We start from the raw sequence: 17604 nt of genomic DNA, 5'->3' as shown, positions 1-17604 counted from the left end.
AAAACTGATGAGGTAGACAAGGGGCGTACCTGAAACAAATGAGAGTCTAGGAGCACAAGTAAATACTTGCACTGCTTTAATTTATATTTATGTCTGCTTGGTTTCCAATAAGCCTAGTTCAGCGTAGGAAAAATTTGGTGTCAAAAAGTCTTGCTTCTCTGGCATTTCTCATGTGATATAAAAAACAGCCAAAAAACTCCCCCCTTGTGATTAACAATTGGATACTTACAATATTCATTAAAATGTGGCTGCAATACACTATTAAAAATAAATATATGTTTGAAGCTTTGTAAAGTTTTTTCTTTTGTCCGGCTGTAACATTAATATAATAATTTTTGGTGAAAAAGGATTATAACAACTCTTTTCCCTGCTCTGAAAGAGAAGCAAAATAAGTATTGCACTCACTGATGTCCCCATGCTTAGTCCAAAATATAATTATCATTTAAGATTGAAGTGTGACAATGGACACTGAACATACTCTTAGATAAGTTAGAGATGTGTTCCAGTTTAGGATGTGATTCATATTTAAGGTGTTCAACATGTTAATGACGGTATTGAAAAACTTAGTTGTGTGTGCACTTCAAATACTTTGGGATTTGCTTCAGAATGCAGCCTTCTCTTCTCTTACACATAGCTGATAAAGTTCTGGTTTTGACTACTCAATAGACTGATCCATCTAAAGTTTAGAAAAAAAAAATTTAACCTATAAAATTCATGCTATTCTTAGTATGAATAGTGATGTTCTGGCTAGCTTGGTGATGATTTTACATCATCTTGCTTTTATCCTTCTATGTGATTTGATTCAATGCTGTGATTAGTGAGTAAGACTTCCAGTTTTTCCTGAGAGTAAGATCATAGGTTAATTGAAGCAGCTGGAGTACATAAATGTTGGTCCAGAAGATCAAGACAAGAGCTTTCTTTGTATTTGAGGGGGGAGAATACAATTGATTTGACATGCGTAGCCAAAAGAATATGACCTTCAGAATAACTTGCAAGGATCTCCTCTTAATTGTTTTATTGGACTTTTTCCTGTAGAGAATCCAGCACAGATTGGGAGAGGCTATGTAGCCATCACAATCCTTGACATCAATGACAATGCCCCTGAGTTTGCCATGGAGTATGAGACAACTGTCTGTGAAAATGCTCAGCCTGGTCAGGTAGGTCTTGATAGGTTTTATGTTTATTTTTACCAGATAATCAGCCATTCCTTATGAAAGCCTTCCAACTTTAAGAAAAATCCTCTTATAACAGTAAGAATGAGGCTCTGATGAACAGTACAAGCAAACAGTAGGAAAGATCCAGGTATAAAAAATATTGGTTGAAAGTCGTGTTAAAATCTCTGTCTTTCTTACTTGTGTAACTGATACATTTTACTTAAGTCACCTAATTTTGAATAATACTGAGAACACGTACTTTCTCCTAATTTTTGTGGGAAGTGGGAAGCAGTAACACAAAGGTAATTCTGAGACTAAATGTCCACCATTCTGAAAATGAGTACACACTTTTAATCCCCCTAGGATGTATGGACCGTAAGGACATAATTTTGCAATGGGAATATATTCCTATTTTTTATTCCCATATTTTCAACTACACAAATATCTTCCAAGTAGTCCTAGACTTAACTAAATCTATCGCTTGTTGTTTGTTCTTTGTGTACCTCATATTTAACCTTTTCCTCTCTACTTTGGAAGATCTCACAAAATAGATGTACTTTCTCAGTCTCTCCTCCCACTTCAAGAAAACTTGTAGATGTTGCACCTGCATAGATCCTGCATATTTCCAGGAAGACTTGGTGTTTTTATGCCTTCTCCCAGTGTATTTTCTTTCCTGTGGTAGATGTTTATTGCACATTTCAAAATCACCTCATAATTTAAATTCTAACAAAAGCCCATTATGATTATTAGCTTGTGTTCATGAGAAACACAGACTATGCATGCCCTTATTGTTCTATCTTTCTGCTTTCCCTGATCAGAACTGGACCAGAGAATTGGAGTTTCCAGTTTTTGTGGATTTTAAGCAGTGGTGACAATTTCTTTAGAGGTAGATTTTGAAGGAATTTTAGAAAACGAAATAAAAAACTACTAGTAATAAAATTTGAGAAAAAAAAATATACTTGTAATGTACCTTTCTGTTTTCCATTATATTAAAGAAAAAAGTACACTAATTCTAATGCTTAAAAACATCACCATTTCCTTGTGAAAGTTTACAACATTGATTGCAGCCTCTGATGACTACATTAAGAGCCATCCAGAAGGCACACTTCTTCCATTGCTATGTAGTTTATTACTCCAAGCTCTGGCAAATGACAGGACCTAATTTTCTCCCAGAGCCTGCGGAGCATTGCTTTGGCCAATAAATTTGGTAAAGGTAAAGAGCTGAGTCGAACATTAACAGTCTCTACATGCTTAGGAGATTAGAAAACCAAAATTCAAGATTATTAGAATTTGAGGGAGGGTTGATATTTTGGTAGGTAACAGAGGGGTTATGTAATGTACATGTACATATGCTTCAATGAAACCCTGATGTATCTCAAAACAGGTGATCCAAAAAATTAGTGCAATTGATAAGGATGACCCACCGAACGGCCATCAGTTCTACTTCAGCTTAACAGCAGAGGCAGCAAATAACCACAATTTTACATTGCAGGACAACAAAGGTAAGAAAATTTTGATTTGGTAAATATTCACCAATAGCACCTTCCATTTTCAATGTAGCATGCTTATTATGACCTACATAAACTTCTGTTCTGGTAAGGACATAAACTACAATCAACCTGCCCAATAATTTTATCTGTAGACTGTTTGCCAAAGGAATTAAGCTGTTGCATGAATCATTTAAAGCCTTGAGCCAAACAGAGCAGCATTAAATCTTAAAATCTTTATTTTTTTTTTTCCATCTTCACATTTTTTGCATGTATTTATAGGTTTTTGTCTAAATTATATTTTACCTTGGGGCAGTGACTGAAAAATGTCCAGGAATTCATGTCTTATTAATATAACTCAGGGCATAAAAAAATGAGTACACAATAGATGGAGATGTTTTGTGATTTGTGAGGTTTTTGTTTGGTTTTTAGAAAAACACATCTCTTTAGTAATTGAGTATATCCGCTTTTGAAGAATGCTTTTGATAATGGAAGCTGCCTATAATATTTGCACAGACTTCTTATGACTGCTTCCTCAAAGACTCCCACTGACATCCCATTTCTGTTAGTTAAAATATCTGAGAGCAGACTCTAATTACTGCCCTCATTAGTTGCACTGCACAGTACAGCAGCTGGGCACGTGTCAGGCAGTTTAGCTATTAGCTGTAGCAAACAGAACTAAATAGACAGGGTATTGCTCTTGCACTGCTCTTTTATGAATCAGTACTTAGCCAGAGCTACAAAGTCATCCTATTAGTAAAACAAGAAAAACAAACATATGGACACTGAAGGACACTGTTTGTACAGGCAGACTTTGAATAATAATATTCAGTAAGTATAATGTGTGACCTAATAAAGTTCTTTCAAGCAGGTCTTCCTTGCCTTACCTTAGATGTAGTTAATGAAACGCTTAATTTTCTTCATATGAACAGCTTGCAGTTTAAAACTGAAGACTCTAATAGCAACGCGATCAAAATAATAAAAGTGCATTAGAGTAGGACTGTTCAGAAATCTGACATCATGAAAACTGTAAAGAAGTTCATGAAAAGAGACCCTCTTCCAGAGAACCTAACATTTAATAAAAGTAATAGTAGATTTTTGTAATGCCTGTAAAATCAGTGGAGGTACGAGACTCAGCAGCAGCTGCCTCATTCAACATTAGTTAATTTGATGCATCTCTCATGTGATGTTATATCAAGAGGTGTTTATATATTTTGCCAGATAGATCATAATAGTTGACACAATAATATAACTGTGCTGACTACCAATATGTCTGTCTATGGCTAGATAGGTAAACAGACAGATAGACAGACCAACTGAATGAACATTTCTACACATGCTGGGGGAGGTAACTCCCTACCTCTCAGGAGCTCTCAGTCTTTGATGTACACAGTGAATTTTGCACATATCTTCTTGGACACACAGGCTTTTCATTCACACAACTCAGACCACTGTCAATTTGTGTCTTTTAGACTGATTATAATAGCCTTCTTGAATCTCAGAAGAGTCTGAGAACAACAGTATTTGTTGTTGCATGCACAATTACCTTGTTTGTGCATGGATGGGAATTTTTTTGCATTCTAAAAATATTTCATTGATCTTCAGAACCTATTCTCCTATTAACATGGTCATTGCTTCCATTAATATAGTATCTATAGCTGTAAATAATTGAAATAAAAGCTTGTAAATTAACTGGAAACATGTATTTAGATACCTAATCTGATCCCTGAAGGGTATTTTTTTTCTTTTTACAATTATCTCATCTTCACCTATCTATCCAGGTTGTGAAAATGTGAGTTTAGCTAAAAACAAATGGACCTCTGCATTTTTGAATTATTCTTTTGTTGAAAACAAAAATCTTGTTTTTCTTGTAAAAAAAGTTTAGTGTGATTTCTGAGTTGACTTACCTCTGCAGCTTCAAAAGCACATGACTGGGAAAGGTAAACTTGCTGAAATAATATTAATATTTTTATAAAATCTTTAAGTAGAAGGCTATAGTATTTATAAACTTGTGTTTCAGAAAAGTCACATATATTTTATAATTTGTCTTTTTATTCCTTTATCTAGATAATACTGCGACAGTATTAACCAAAAGAAATGGGTTTCGAAGACAGGAACAGTCTGTTTTCTACTTGCCAATATTCATAGTGGACAGTGGATCACCTTCACTTAGTAGCACTAATACTCTCACCATCAGGGTCTGTGACTGTGATGCAGATGGTATTGCTCAGACATGCAATGCAGAAGCATATATCTTGCCAGCAGGACTTAGCACTGGAGCCCTGATAGCAATATTGGCTTGTGTCTTGACGCTGCTAGGTATGTCTTCTTTCTGTTACCCTTATTTTCCATTCCATGCATCATGGCAATAGATACATGCATATAAATTTCAACATTCCCCTCCGCCCTGATTTCTGTGAACAGGCACAGATAGCATTCAAGAAAGAACAGCATTTTGTATCTTTAGCACTAAAACCCCTTTAGATTGGGATCATCAATTTAGATGCTTTGTTTCTATATCAAGCTGCCTCCAGACAGATGTAAGAAATTACAGTAAAAGAAGTTTGACATGCATCAAATGCAATTTTGAGAGATAGAAAATGCAATTCATGGAAGCATTTGGTTTAGCATACTCACCATAACCAGTGTGTCCCTTTTCCACAGTCATAACTACTTTTAAACATTTACTGTTTTGCATAGAACAAAAGATAATCCAAAAATAAAACAGATGCAATTTACTCATGAGAATCATAATTATTTGGCATCATTTGCAGAGTGATCTTTTGTCACTTCTGCAAATGGTAGCACAGCTGGATTTTATGTTGAGCAGTGAAACTGCAACTAGATTAAAGGCAGAAAAGAAAGAGCAGGAAAGAGTGGGAAAGAGCAGAATGGTGTCAACATCCTAGTTTGCCTAGCATTTCTCATGTAATACCTAGTCATTAAACAGTAAATGGGAGAATAAATGGTCAAATCAAGAAATAAAGATAAAGGATAAGGTGAGCAAAAGTGAAGTTTTGGTTTTTGTCTGAAAATTCTTATGTTAACAGGGTACCCGGTTCAGCACACAAGAATTTTCATCAGTGCTGTTATCAGTTAAGGGATTTTTATATTCCCTATCTCTACATACCAGTCTAAGGAAAGGGAGAAGACCACAGTCTCCTTATGTTGGTATAATCCCAGTGATATTTTATCTGCCACTATTATCAAAGTAATGTGCATAGGTCAAATCAAGAGACTTGTGTCCAAACTTCTGTCCATGGCAGTATTTCCACCATGTACAGATATATCTTCTTTCACACTCTGATTCATGTCTCTGGAAACCATTAGAAGGAAATGTTCCTTCTGCTAAAATGTTTCTAAATGACTCAAAAATGAAAAACCTGTTGCATACTTTTTTTACAGGGTAATAAAAATCACTACCTCTGCAACCAACTTACTCAGTAGCTATATATGAATATATATAGGAGGTGGCATTTCTAAAGTTTTCCATCTACGTGACATAAAAAAATCTAACACCATAAGACTTTTTTCTCACTCAACACATGGTTAGGCCTAGGTTTAAGAACTGGAAGGGAATTATTGCCAGAAGTTTTAATGAACATTTTTAAATACCATTTTTCTAGTAGCATTTCTAGCCAATTTGTATACACAAATGAACTTTATTTGGACATGAAGCTAAATGTTAGAGTTCAAAAAGATATAAAAATATTCTCTTATATCAACTGGCATTAGTATCAGTGAAAAAACACCTGCTTTAAACTTTAATTCCTATATACTTGGGAATAAAAGTCCTGTAACCATAGCAATTCATTTGATTCAAAAAGAAAATCTCACCATTTTTGTTCTACATGAAAAACTAGTTTCTGAAGATTACATAGGAAACTGCTGTAGGTACCATGCAGCTTGGTCTGGTCATAAACTGCTCTTAAACAGAAGCAGTAGGATTTCAAGACCATTGAGTAGAGATAAAGCATGTTGGCACCAAATAACTTGCTTATTGTACTTGGTACATCTAGTCAAATACTACCAATAAACCAACAAACAAGTTTTATTCCAGTTATTTTAAAGCATTCTGAACAAGGGTCTGGTAAAAAAAATCTTGCATATTTCCACCACACCACTGATTTTATTTGTTAAAGACTTTGGTTTTCCAGAGTCATCTGTCTGAAGGCATCAACATTGTTTATCCAAAAAGACATTTGTATGTGCCACCATCACTTCCAGTCTAAACTGTTCCTTTTGAGTACAGTTCAAAGCTGCAAGAACAGATTAGTCTGTGTTAGGCTGTGTATGATAACCCTGGCTTTGAGTACTGCATTTGGGTACTGTATCCCATTTTAGTCTCAGCCTCATGCCAGCGTCCACAAGGAAGCGGTACCTAAGCATCCCTGATGAACAATGAAACCCAGCTGCTTGTCTGGTCCCAGAGACTTTCTTCTTCTCTCATTTGCTCCTAGAATATGTTTTCTGGGACCAGCTGCATGGTGGTATTGCTAGGAATTTACTTTTGCTCTTTTGCCCTTTGCATTCATTCCTGAGAAAATTTCTGAAGATCTACTAGTACTACATAAAAAACAGGCTTCAGCTATTGGCAAATGGTTCCAGGACCGGAACAAGGGATGCACATTTTTGTGTAAGACTTTATCAGTGAAAAGAGGATACAGTCTACTGGATCAATATCTTTTCCTAACCCAAGATTACACACAGTGCAAATCTGGTCACATTAATCGATCTCATCTTAATGTGGGTGTCAGTTGTAAAGCAGAGAAATCATGAAATTTGCATAGATGGAATGAATACATGCGTTCTGGCACCAGGGTCCTGAATTCTCAACCAGGTCTTTCTTAAAGTTAGTATGATATACTTTCTGATCTTGCCCCATACATCCCTATGGCTGATACATAACCAATTATCTTTACCAAGACCTAGATTGTCCCAGTGGGATTTCTTAGTGTTACTACTTTTACTTAAGCAACCAATCAATTTTAGATAAGCCCAATGTTTTCACTGACTCTAAGAAGGAAGAACGTTATTAAATTACACTCTTTTAATGATAATTGCATATACATGGCATAGACTATTTTTTTCAAACTAAAATAATGTTTAAAAGCTGAAAACATTTAAAACCAAAATCTCTATCCTCATACTGACTGATGGAGTTTAAATTTTAAATTTTATTTCACAAGAAAATTCCAGTACTTTTTTAATTACTCAAAACAGCTTTCCAATTATGCAGTAAGGTTTAAGTTTTACAGAAAGAAAAAAAAATCTAAAAAATCATAAAAAGCATACAAAAAGGTAGTTTGATTAGTTTTGGACTACACATAATTTTGAGGAAAGCAAGGAGAATTTTTAACTTTTCTGAAAATTATATGGTAATTTAATTCAAGGCAATTTGTTTTTCACTTAGCATCTTCCAGAAACAGTAATTGCTTTTGTAACAACTGTTTAGCATAAAATGTTTACATAAAATCACACAAACAGAATATTCACCTGTAGATAACCTAATCACATTTGAGAGGTTAAGTATTTTCTTTGTATGGAAAGCTATATTGGCACAGTACTTTTTCATAGTTGCTGTCTTTCATACTTCTGAATGTAATCTATTATTGTAACCTATTTTCTTAGGAAGACTGAAGAAAGCTTCCTGTTGTTGGGGCACTAGAGTTTACAAGGATAATGCATTAATAAAACTTGAAAATACAGCTTTGAATCGGTCTTTTTCAGTTGAAAGACATCAAATTTGTTGTCATTATCAAAATATCTGCAAAACCCAAATTAAATCAGAACACATACCCATGATTTGTAAACAAGAAGAAACAGTTCTAGTCATAAGAATCCTATTTCCTTAATAGGCATAATGTGTGCAGAATGTGACTATGTAATATGTGTTGAGTTTGGCCTTGCAGTTTTAAAAGTGATAAATGTGTAACTGGGGGAAAACATTTATTTAGGGGTACCCAAAGCAGCACTTCCAGAAAGTGGTTGAATATGAAATGCAGCAGCTGTTTTCTGAAAGTTAGGGAGCTGATTAGGGTCACTCAGTGTGGGCATTTAAAGGTCACAGTCACTTTGCAAATATCAGTCCAAACTGATTAAACAACAGGTATAGGTGAAGTTTGTTAAGTGGGAATTAAATTCAAGTTTCCTGAGTCTTGGCCTCTGTAATCCCCAAACCTTATCTGACTGTACTGGCAATTGCAATGTATAACTAAATAGGTTATTAGTGTGCTGCTTAGATGGCTGGGGATCTCCAATCATCAGCTTTATGAATCATGACACACCAAAGGCATAAACCAGTGTGCAGATCTGCTCACAGCTGATGTGGCTTATTGCTATAGTAAATTCCTGGCTTAGGGGTGTAGTGTATACAAATCATGGTAATGCTTGTGATTTATTTTAGCTCTGTGCCTTTCTGTATAGCTCTGCATGTAGTCTTCTCCCTCAGGGCCTCTCATGACTTTTATGGCTTCCTTACAATTATGTTGCAGTTGCCTTGAATACAAAAGGAAAAATTAATACTAAACCAGAGAAATATGTCCGGGTGAACTAAACCTGACTTATTACCAGATCATACCAAAATGGAGATTTCATGGTCATTCCAGAAAGCACATAGAAAAATTTCAAAGCAAAAATCCACTCTTATATATGAAGGTGTTTGTTTAAAGACTGATTTGAGTGTACTGAAACTACAAACATTAAATGTATACTAGACACAAGGATAAAACTGTGTATTACCACAGCTAATACAAAAACAGACAATTTTTTTTTTTTTTTTGCTTGGCTACTGTACTTATTAAAGGAAATCAGTATTTCTAAAAATTTAGGTAAATCTGAAGAATTAAAAGGTTAGTTTAAATCAGTCTTTGTTCCTTCTGGTTATTAGGACTTTATAATTAGCAGCTTAAAATATCAATTGATTTGTTTATTTTTTACATCACATATGAAATGTGTATTGTCATTTCATCTCCTTAGTATGAGTTGGGTGTATCTGTAGGAGCCAATCTAGTCCCTTCAATGTGCAATACATTTGTGCCTAAAGGTCTTCCACTGTATTATTTCTTTTCTAAGATTCATGAAATTTGGTTTTTAGAAGTTTAGACAGTCCCTAATTACTGACTTAATGGCTTCTTTTGTCATAAATGTAGGAAATAAAAGCCCAACATTACTTAATGAAAAATGAAAAAACTTTGAAACCATTTGCATTTGATTTAAATAGCAGTGAAAATTATTTAGGGCTTGTATTCATTTCTGCTGCTCCTACAATGCAGCTAAAGCTTTGTTCCTTTAGAGGTTAAACTTTATTGTTCATGGCTGCTGAAAAGGCTAGAAATTAATTATCTTATAAAGTTATCTAAATGCTAAAATATTTAACCTTTAGAAGACTCCATATTTTTCTTGGCTTCAAGCAAGTGTGAGAGATAGCAGGAACACTATATAAAACATTCACTGTATCTTGATTTTTATTGTACCTTTAGGCAGACCTTCCTACTAAGTTTCTTATTTTACACTTATTAGCATGTCTTTAACTTTCAACATGAAGTATGTTAAGAGGGACAGTAGAGTAAAACTGCATTTATTGAGTAAAGTAAATGATTAGCTGCTTACTTATATGACAATAAAAATGTGACAGTAAATCTTAAAACAGTAATTAAGAAGTTATGTCAATAGAAATCTTGTTTGAAATATCTATTTGTGCTGTCAGCTGGTAATTTCACTTTAAAATATCTTTTACAATAAGGGAAAACATTAAGAGTGGAGTGCAATTGTATCAGATCACAATTTTATGTTCTCTGCTGTATAATTTACACCTTATTATACAAATATCAGAATGTTTTGAAATTTCACAAATGTCATTTTAAAGGTCAATATTTCATAATATTAAACTACTTATGTAAATATTCTTCAAAATAAAATGCCCCAAACTGGTGGCTTCTGAATTCGATACATAAAGGATGAATCTGGTAAATGCCAGGGGCAAAAAACGTGAAAGGGTGAGGTTGATTACGTAGTAATATAGTCATAAGACATCAATTAGTAGATGGATTATTGGATATGTGCTTGCTAGCTACTGAGAAAAGAGAAAAGAATTTTTGTCTAATACATTTGTCAAAAAATTTTAGGGGGAAAAATATGTAGTTGCAGCTTTATTTTTAGACATGTGCGGTTCCAAAGGGAAATAAAAATAGTGCAGAAAGGCATCTCTGGCTTCAGCCAATTCCAAATAGTACCATAACATCTGTGGACATATACAGCTTTCTTGCATGTACAATTTACTGGTTTATTCTATCCTAGTGATCCTAATATTAAGTAATTCCGCACAATAGATTGATACTGAGTTTGAGATCACTCCATGAAAAGGCTTTCAAGAATGGTAGTCCCACATCATGCAATTTGTGGAGGCCACTTTTGAGGCTACCAAGGGGACCTCAAGCTTAATTTTATCTCTATCACCTTTCAGCTTTTGCTTTTCCATATGTTTCTACAGCATTTAATTGGCATAGTAAGTAAAGATTGAAAATGTTATCAATGCATATAATCACATAACCTTAACATTAAAAGTAATCATAAAATCAGAAGAGATTAATTAAATGTGGAATGACAATTTTCAGCATACTGTTATTTTTTCAATCATAGTGATGCCTGTGATTTCCTAGGAGTGTCATTAACTCAGCAAATGTTATCCAGATGCTACAGTATAGTATTAATTATTTTCTAGGAGGATGATTCATACTCCATCATGTCCCACAGATGGATGCAATATTCACAGTATTGGTTCCATATTTTGTGTGTCACCAGTGATGTTTCTCTACCAAAACTGTATTAGAACAAGAGGAGCCTTGAGCTAGTTTCTTTCAGTGCTTTTGGCTGCCACTGCAGTTTATTATTAGCTTTCAAGCTGAAAGAAACTTAAGGGTTAAAATTAAACAACCAATTACATTTCTAGTACTGGTTCCTCAAGTAAACTGTAGCCATAGCAGTTGTCATTAGATGTAAGGCATAAATCTCAGGTGCTGCACTTTGCACTTTTCAGGAAAGCGAGATCTTATATTGAGGTGGTTTTATTTCATGAACTAAGACAGTCTTATTTTACACACTGCTTAAAAATTCGATGTCCACCAATATAAAATTTTTAAACTTTATTTTTATTTGGCAGATATTTATCATACACTTTAATGCTGTCACTTTCCAAACCATGGTGTTTAAATCCTATTCCGTCAATTTATGAATGTGCTTTTATCAAATGGGCATTTAAAAGTTCAGGAAAATTTTTTGGGTTCTTTTAAATCATTATAATTTCTTGGCTGTGAGATTTTCATAGTCAGACTGAACCAGTATTGAAATTCATGTTTAGCAGACAATAAAGGATATTAGAATTAGAGATGAATACGCTAATCCTGAATGATTTGGGAAATAGATTCTTTAGGGTCTAAAAAGCTTATGGTTTAAAAGTTATTTCATAATCTGCTAGGTTTCACATCTAACTGCATAAATTTCTTGCATCTAACTGTATAAATCCCTTGGGTCTTTGTCATATAAATAATGGGTATTCCAACATTAGGAAAAATATGAGAAAACTTCAGCACTGCTAAAACTCTAGCTTTTCTTTGTTCCAGTTCTTGTCTTGCTGATTGTCACCATGAGGCGACGGAAAAAAGAGCCCCTCATTTTTGATGAAGAGAGAGATATCAGAGAAAACATTGTCAGGTACGATGATGAGGGTGGTGGAGAAGAAGACACAGAAGCTTTTGACATGGCTGCCTTGAGGAACCTCAACATCATGCGAGATACCAAGACCAGAAGGGACGTGACGCCTGAGATTCAGTTCTTGAGCAGACCGACTTTTAAAAGTATCCCAGATAATGTCATTTTTAGGGAGTTTATCTGGGAAAGACTAAAAGAAGCTGACGTGGACCCCTGCGCGCCGCCCTACGACTCCCTGCAGACGTACGCATTTGAGGGGAACGGCTCGGTGGCGGAGTCGCTCAGCTCTCTAGATTCCATCAGCTCAAACTCTGACCAGAACTACGATTACCTCAGTGACTGGGGCCCCCGTTTTAAAAGGCTTGCAGATATGTATGGGACTGGACCAGAATGCTTATACTCCTAGCCTTGGAACCTTTCTCTGAAAATGCACTGAAGAATATTAGAACAGAAGACTCAACCCAACAGACTGAGGAAAGTTGTAAATATTTTCCCATTTTCTAAATTTTAGGTTGTTGGTTTTTTTAGTTTTGTTTTTGCCTTGGTGGAACATATCTTCATTAGACTTGTCCTAGGGACTGCACTGACCACAGAGAATATGAGCATTTGGTGGCATTTTTGATAAAATGAAATGCTCAGCCACGTTCAAATAGATAGCAACCCTCAAATACCTGCAGAGGCAACTCACTTTCAAGAGTATGATATACAGTCACCTCAGTGAGCTGGTGATACTCTGTAGATGCCTTCACAGTATTGCTGTATTGAGAAAATAGGGTCTCTGTTTTAAGAAGAAATAAATTTTTGAATATATAACTCAATACAATATTACAGTACATTGTACTTACACAGGCAAGGGTTTTTTTAGCAAATTTTCTTTACTCTGTGCATACAGCTTACTAGAACAAAAGCAGAAGGACTGATGAAAACAAACAAAAGCCCAGGAAATGGCTTTTTTGTGTTTCTCCCTGTTTGTTCTCAGAGCTATTTAATTAGAAATCTCTTTAATTTTCTGGGTAGTTTTTGAGAAATTATTGTTTGTACTAAGAAATTTCACAGTGTGTCATCAACTTACAAAGTAGCCTAAAATTCACATAAAATGATAAATATGGAGGTATAATCTTATGGATGGGAAGTTTTGTGATGCCCATGTAGGTAAAGAAAAGGTGTTGCTATCTATTTGCTATTTTTTATTCTCTCTTCTGATTTGTACAGGAGAATTTATCCTTTTTTATTATTGTTTGACATAAAGTGTTATATTTATTTTGGAACTCCAATCTCCACTAAATTCAGGTTCATTTTACTGCCTCATGGTTTTAGACTTGTCAGAACATGCTGATTTTTCTCCAGTCTCAGAAAAGTGTAGGAAATGAAGCATGGAAGTGGAAAAATTACAGTAAACAAGGCCACCCACCATTCATCCCACAGAAAGGAGAGCAGCTCCAAGGATGTGCAGTTGTTCTTCTGAGCCATTAAAAAGTCTGAGACATTTAAAGAAGATATTTGAACATTGAATCTTTTAAAAGAAGACTGCAGAGGTAGCTGGGAGTGTCTTTAATGCAAAATTTAATTTTCAAGGTTAAACTTGCTATATGCTTCAAAGACTGTAAACACCTCGCTCTTCTCCTTCCCTTCTCTTTTGCTGCTGATGAGTCACAGTAAAAGATTTTTCTATTTCTTTATTACGTTAGACAATGTAATACTATTAACTTCAGAGGTCATCTTTAGATCCTGCTGCACATAAGTATTATTTCCCCAAGGTGTTAACTCACTACACGTAATTTCTATGCTGGTTCAGGAGTGCCAAAACAGAAGGACAACTATTGTTGGTTAATATACTTTATGATTTTGAAGTAGTATTTCTTAGAATAAGACAAATTTTTTATGATTCTGACAATATTTATACTTCATCTTTCATGATTTATTACTAGATAATAAGACATATATTCAAGTAAAATAGTGGGTTTAGGTATTATTTCAGATTTTTGTTTTGTTTTGTTTTAGATAAAATGTAGATGAGTTCCTAAATTAGAGTCTGTTCCTGCAAATTTTTTGCTTGTACCTAACTTGAAATTACTTGACCTGCCTGCAATTACTGAGACGTACACCGAATTGTTTACAGAACTGTGTTTGTGAACAGAAGGTGCTCCACAGAGGATGATGCTCACTCTAAAAGTACTTTTTTCTGAGAGAAGGATCCTTGTACTGAAATCTAGTGTATGGGCGATGTGAGGCTGGGGGATAGGAAATTGTCATTAAGGCTCTGTAATTTTTGTAGCCCAGCATTAAAAATTAATTATGTGAAAGTGGCCTTCAGCTCCAACAGAAAAGAAAAATAATTTTAATCATCTACTACGTACTTAATTTGAGTTACATGTTAATAGACAATCATTGTTTCATAATTCAGTAGATTTGCTTCTAGTTGTATGAAATATATATATATAGGCATATATATATATATATATAAAAATATGACAGATTTTGTAATGGAACTGAAAGATATCGTCCATGACTTTTAGTCATACATGTAAGATTTTCAATAAAAATATTAAAAAACAGGAAAAAAGGAACCATGTGTATACAGTTTAATGAGAACGAGACATGTTGCAGAATATAAGCAGGTATTAAATCAGAAAGGTTCTGAAAGAATAGTTTTCATAAATCTCCTTGTTCTTTGTGGGAAGATAATTTTCATCTGGATTAAGATGTCAAAAATGCTGATTTTAACATTCACAGGAGATTTAAATGTGGTTTAGAGTAAACAGCCCAATTTCCTTGGTTTTCTACCTTCTGCATCTGTGAAAAACCCAAAAACGTCCACTATTAGGAAACTATGTTAGGGTGGGGTTTCTTTGATGTGCTTTCTAAAGAAAAAAATATGCTTTATTCTGATACCATAAAAGCTCTTGCACATACCTGTATGTTTTCTGTTGCAGAGTTCCAATTTAATTAAGTTTGCTGTTACATTCTATATGCTTACCTGCTGATTGTATTGTTGCAGTAAGAAAGGGAGATGGAAATCCCTATGTTTGGTGACAGATATTCCTATAGCATACACATAATGATGTGTGTAACACCAAAAATTACCATGACTATAGGTTTTTACAGTTTGTAATCTGATTTAAATTCTTTTGTTGAGTCTTATTTATGTTGCATAGCTGGATGGCATAAAGTATATTCTACAGACTAAATACTATAGAATGTAAAAAAAATATTTTCTCTGTCCTGGAAAGGTAATGAAATTATTTGGGCAACTTAATTAGAACAGGCCTTTAAAAATACTTAGAATCATATTTATTTATTTAACTTTCTGAAGAGCTTCAGTGTCTAACTAGAGGCCACAAATCCTAGACAAAAAATAGGTCAAACCTTGCAATCACTCCCATCTTTCAGCGGAATAACATGTCTTTCCTTCTGCCATACGCCAATGGAAAAGGCTTATTTTAAATTGAGATTTCCAAGAATCTTTTTAAATGCACAGTTTTAAGATTGCTACTAAAATACTCCTACCTAAAATTAAGCTGTTTGAAGAAGACTTAAGGTGAAGACTTCTTACTCTGTTTTGACCAGTGTGAAATCTACTGAATTCAACAGAGTCAAACAATGGACATTCTGACTAATATTCCCTATTCAAAAGAATAAACTTAGTGTACTTATTCTAGGTTATATTCCCACTAAGACATAGCGCAGGTCTTCCTAAGCCTCCTAGTTCTGATGGCTGCTTAATATAATCACTGTAGAACTCATGAACTTTGATGTTACCAACTGAAATTTCTTCTACTCTCAAAAAATTATGGGAGAAAAAAAAATCAAGTTCTTTTTTACTCTTTTATTTGTTGTTTTGAAAGGGAGAGAGGATTCATCACAATATACCTTTTCAGTTAAGGTCTTTTCTAATTTTTTTTTCCTGTTTACATTTCTACACTTCAGGTGTTAGAAATAATTCATAAAAATTTCCTATCATTTTTTTCTTTTAGAAGTTTTTGATCAAAGCATGTTATAAAATTGCAGCAGTTTATTTTTATGGACAAATACTCTTGTATGATATAAAGAAAAGTCGTAGTTTGCCATTCTGAAAAGGAAATAAATATAAATATAAAGAAAGCATACAGTTATATTGGCTTTTAAGATCTTTCAAGAGTTGAAAAGTGAACATAATTACCTTTATCAAATCTAGTATTAAATTCTTGGTTGCAGTCCATCATGTGACTGATTTCAATTTTTTAAATATAGATTTTTTTGGTCTACTTTAGAATTTATATAGAGTAATACTGCTTTGAGGCATCATTGTCTTCACTTCATTATTGATAGAAGGGGTCAAGTATATTTTTACTGGTCTGTGACTCTAAAACGGAATTGCTAAATATAGAAATGTCACTTTATTTATTTGATAGAAATCAGAAAGTCTAAAAGAGTTCTACAAATTTCTTTCTTAACTATGCCATCCTTAAGTCTGACAGATATATATATCTGAATTTTCCAGATACATCTTAAGATATATTTTCACCCTAGAATGATTCCTTCCACACCAAAAAATATTCTTCAGTTTATTTTTAATGCAGCTTATTTTTCACTGATTTTTCAAATAGATTTCTTCCTTAACTTTTGTTCTTTGAACTAGGGGACTCTTAGTACACAATATAATCTATTTTCTACATGAAGGAAATGAAAACAAAATCTACGTAACAAAGGGTCTACTTTGTTGTTCTACTTTGTAGACCCTTTGTATTACCTTTTCTCAGAACAGAAGGAAAAAATCTTTCCCTATGGCACATAAAATCTGTGAAACCTTAAACCACACAATTACCTATGAAAATATATTAGTTGAAAAAACTTGATTTTCCTCATCATTGTATGACATGAAATTGTAATGGAATCCTTATGTGAAGCCTTATATATCTGATCAAACACAATGAAAGAAGAAATCAGCATAATAATTTTCTGGAAATCAGAAGAAAATCTCATTGGAAGCCACAGTGGTGTGTTGCAAACACTCCTCATATGTGAGCACATATTTTCTAAAATTATGTGTATGTTTAAACATTCTACCCCCAAACCATTTCTTTTAAAATACTTTTTATTAATCAGAGAGTATCTGCAAATATGTAATCCTACTCTCAAAAAAATTTGTTTATCCCCATCAATGAAGTAGAATAATATAATTTAGACTCCGGCAAAATTTTAATAATGCCCCCACAATGAAAGCAAAGTGTTGTCATATTTTGACCAAAATAGTTTAAAAGCTGTTAGAAGTGTTG

The 17604-nt window shown here is 34.0% G+C and overlaps 1 protein-coding gene across 1 annotated transcript in view; it reads left to right on the top strand.

Annotated features, from left to right (window-relative positions):
* Window positions 1-14902, top strand: part of LOC119697540 (cadherin-7) — an 83035-nt gene extending 68133 nt beyond the window's left edge. The window contains exons 9-12 of the mRNA XM_038128414.1: window positions 1036-1157; window positions 2539-2656; window positions 4709-4960; window positions 12262-14902. Coding sequence (XP_037984342.1) covers window positions 1036-1157; window positions 2539-2656; window positions 4709-4960; window positions 12262-12755 — 986 coding nt within the window. The 3' untranslated portion in view covers window positions 12756-14902. The remainder of the gene's footprint in view (window positions 1-1035; window positions 1158-2538; window positions 2657-4708; window positions 4961-12261) is intronic.
* The last annotated feature ends 2702 nt before the right edge of the window (window positions 14903-17604 follow it).

Source organism: Motacilla alba, chromosome 2 (assembly GCF_015832195.1).
Source record: "Motacilla alba alba isolate MOTALB_02 chromosome 2, Motacilla_alba_V1.0_pri, whole genome shotgun sequence".
Classification (NCBI taxonomy): Eukaryota; Metazoa; Chordata; class Aves; order Passeriformes; family Motacillidae; genus Motacilla; species Motacilla alba.
The sequence above is the reverse complement of the archived record's forward strand: the minus strand, read 5'-3'. Positions and strand labels throughout refer to the sequence as shown.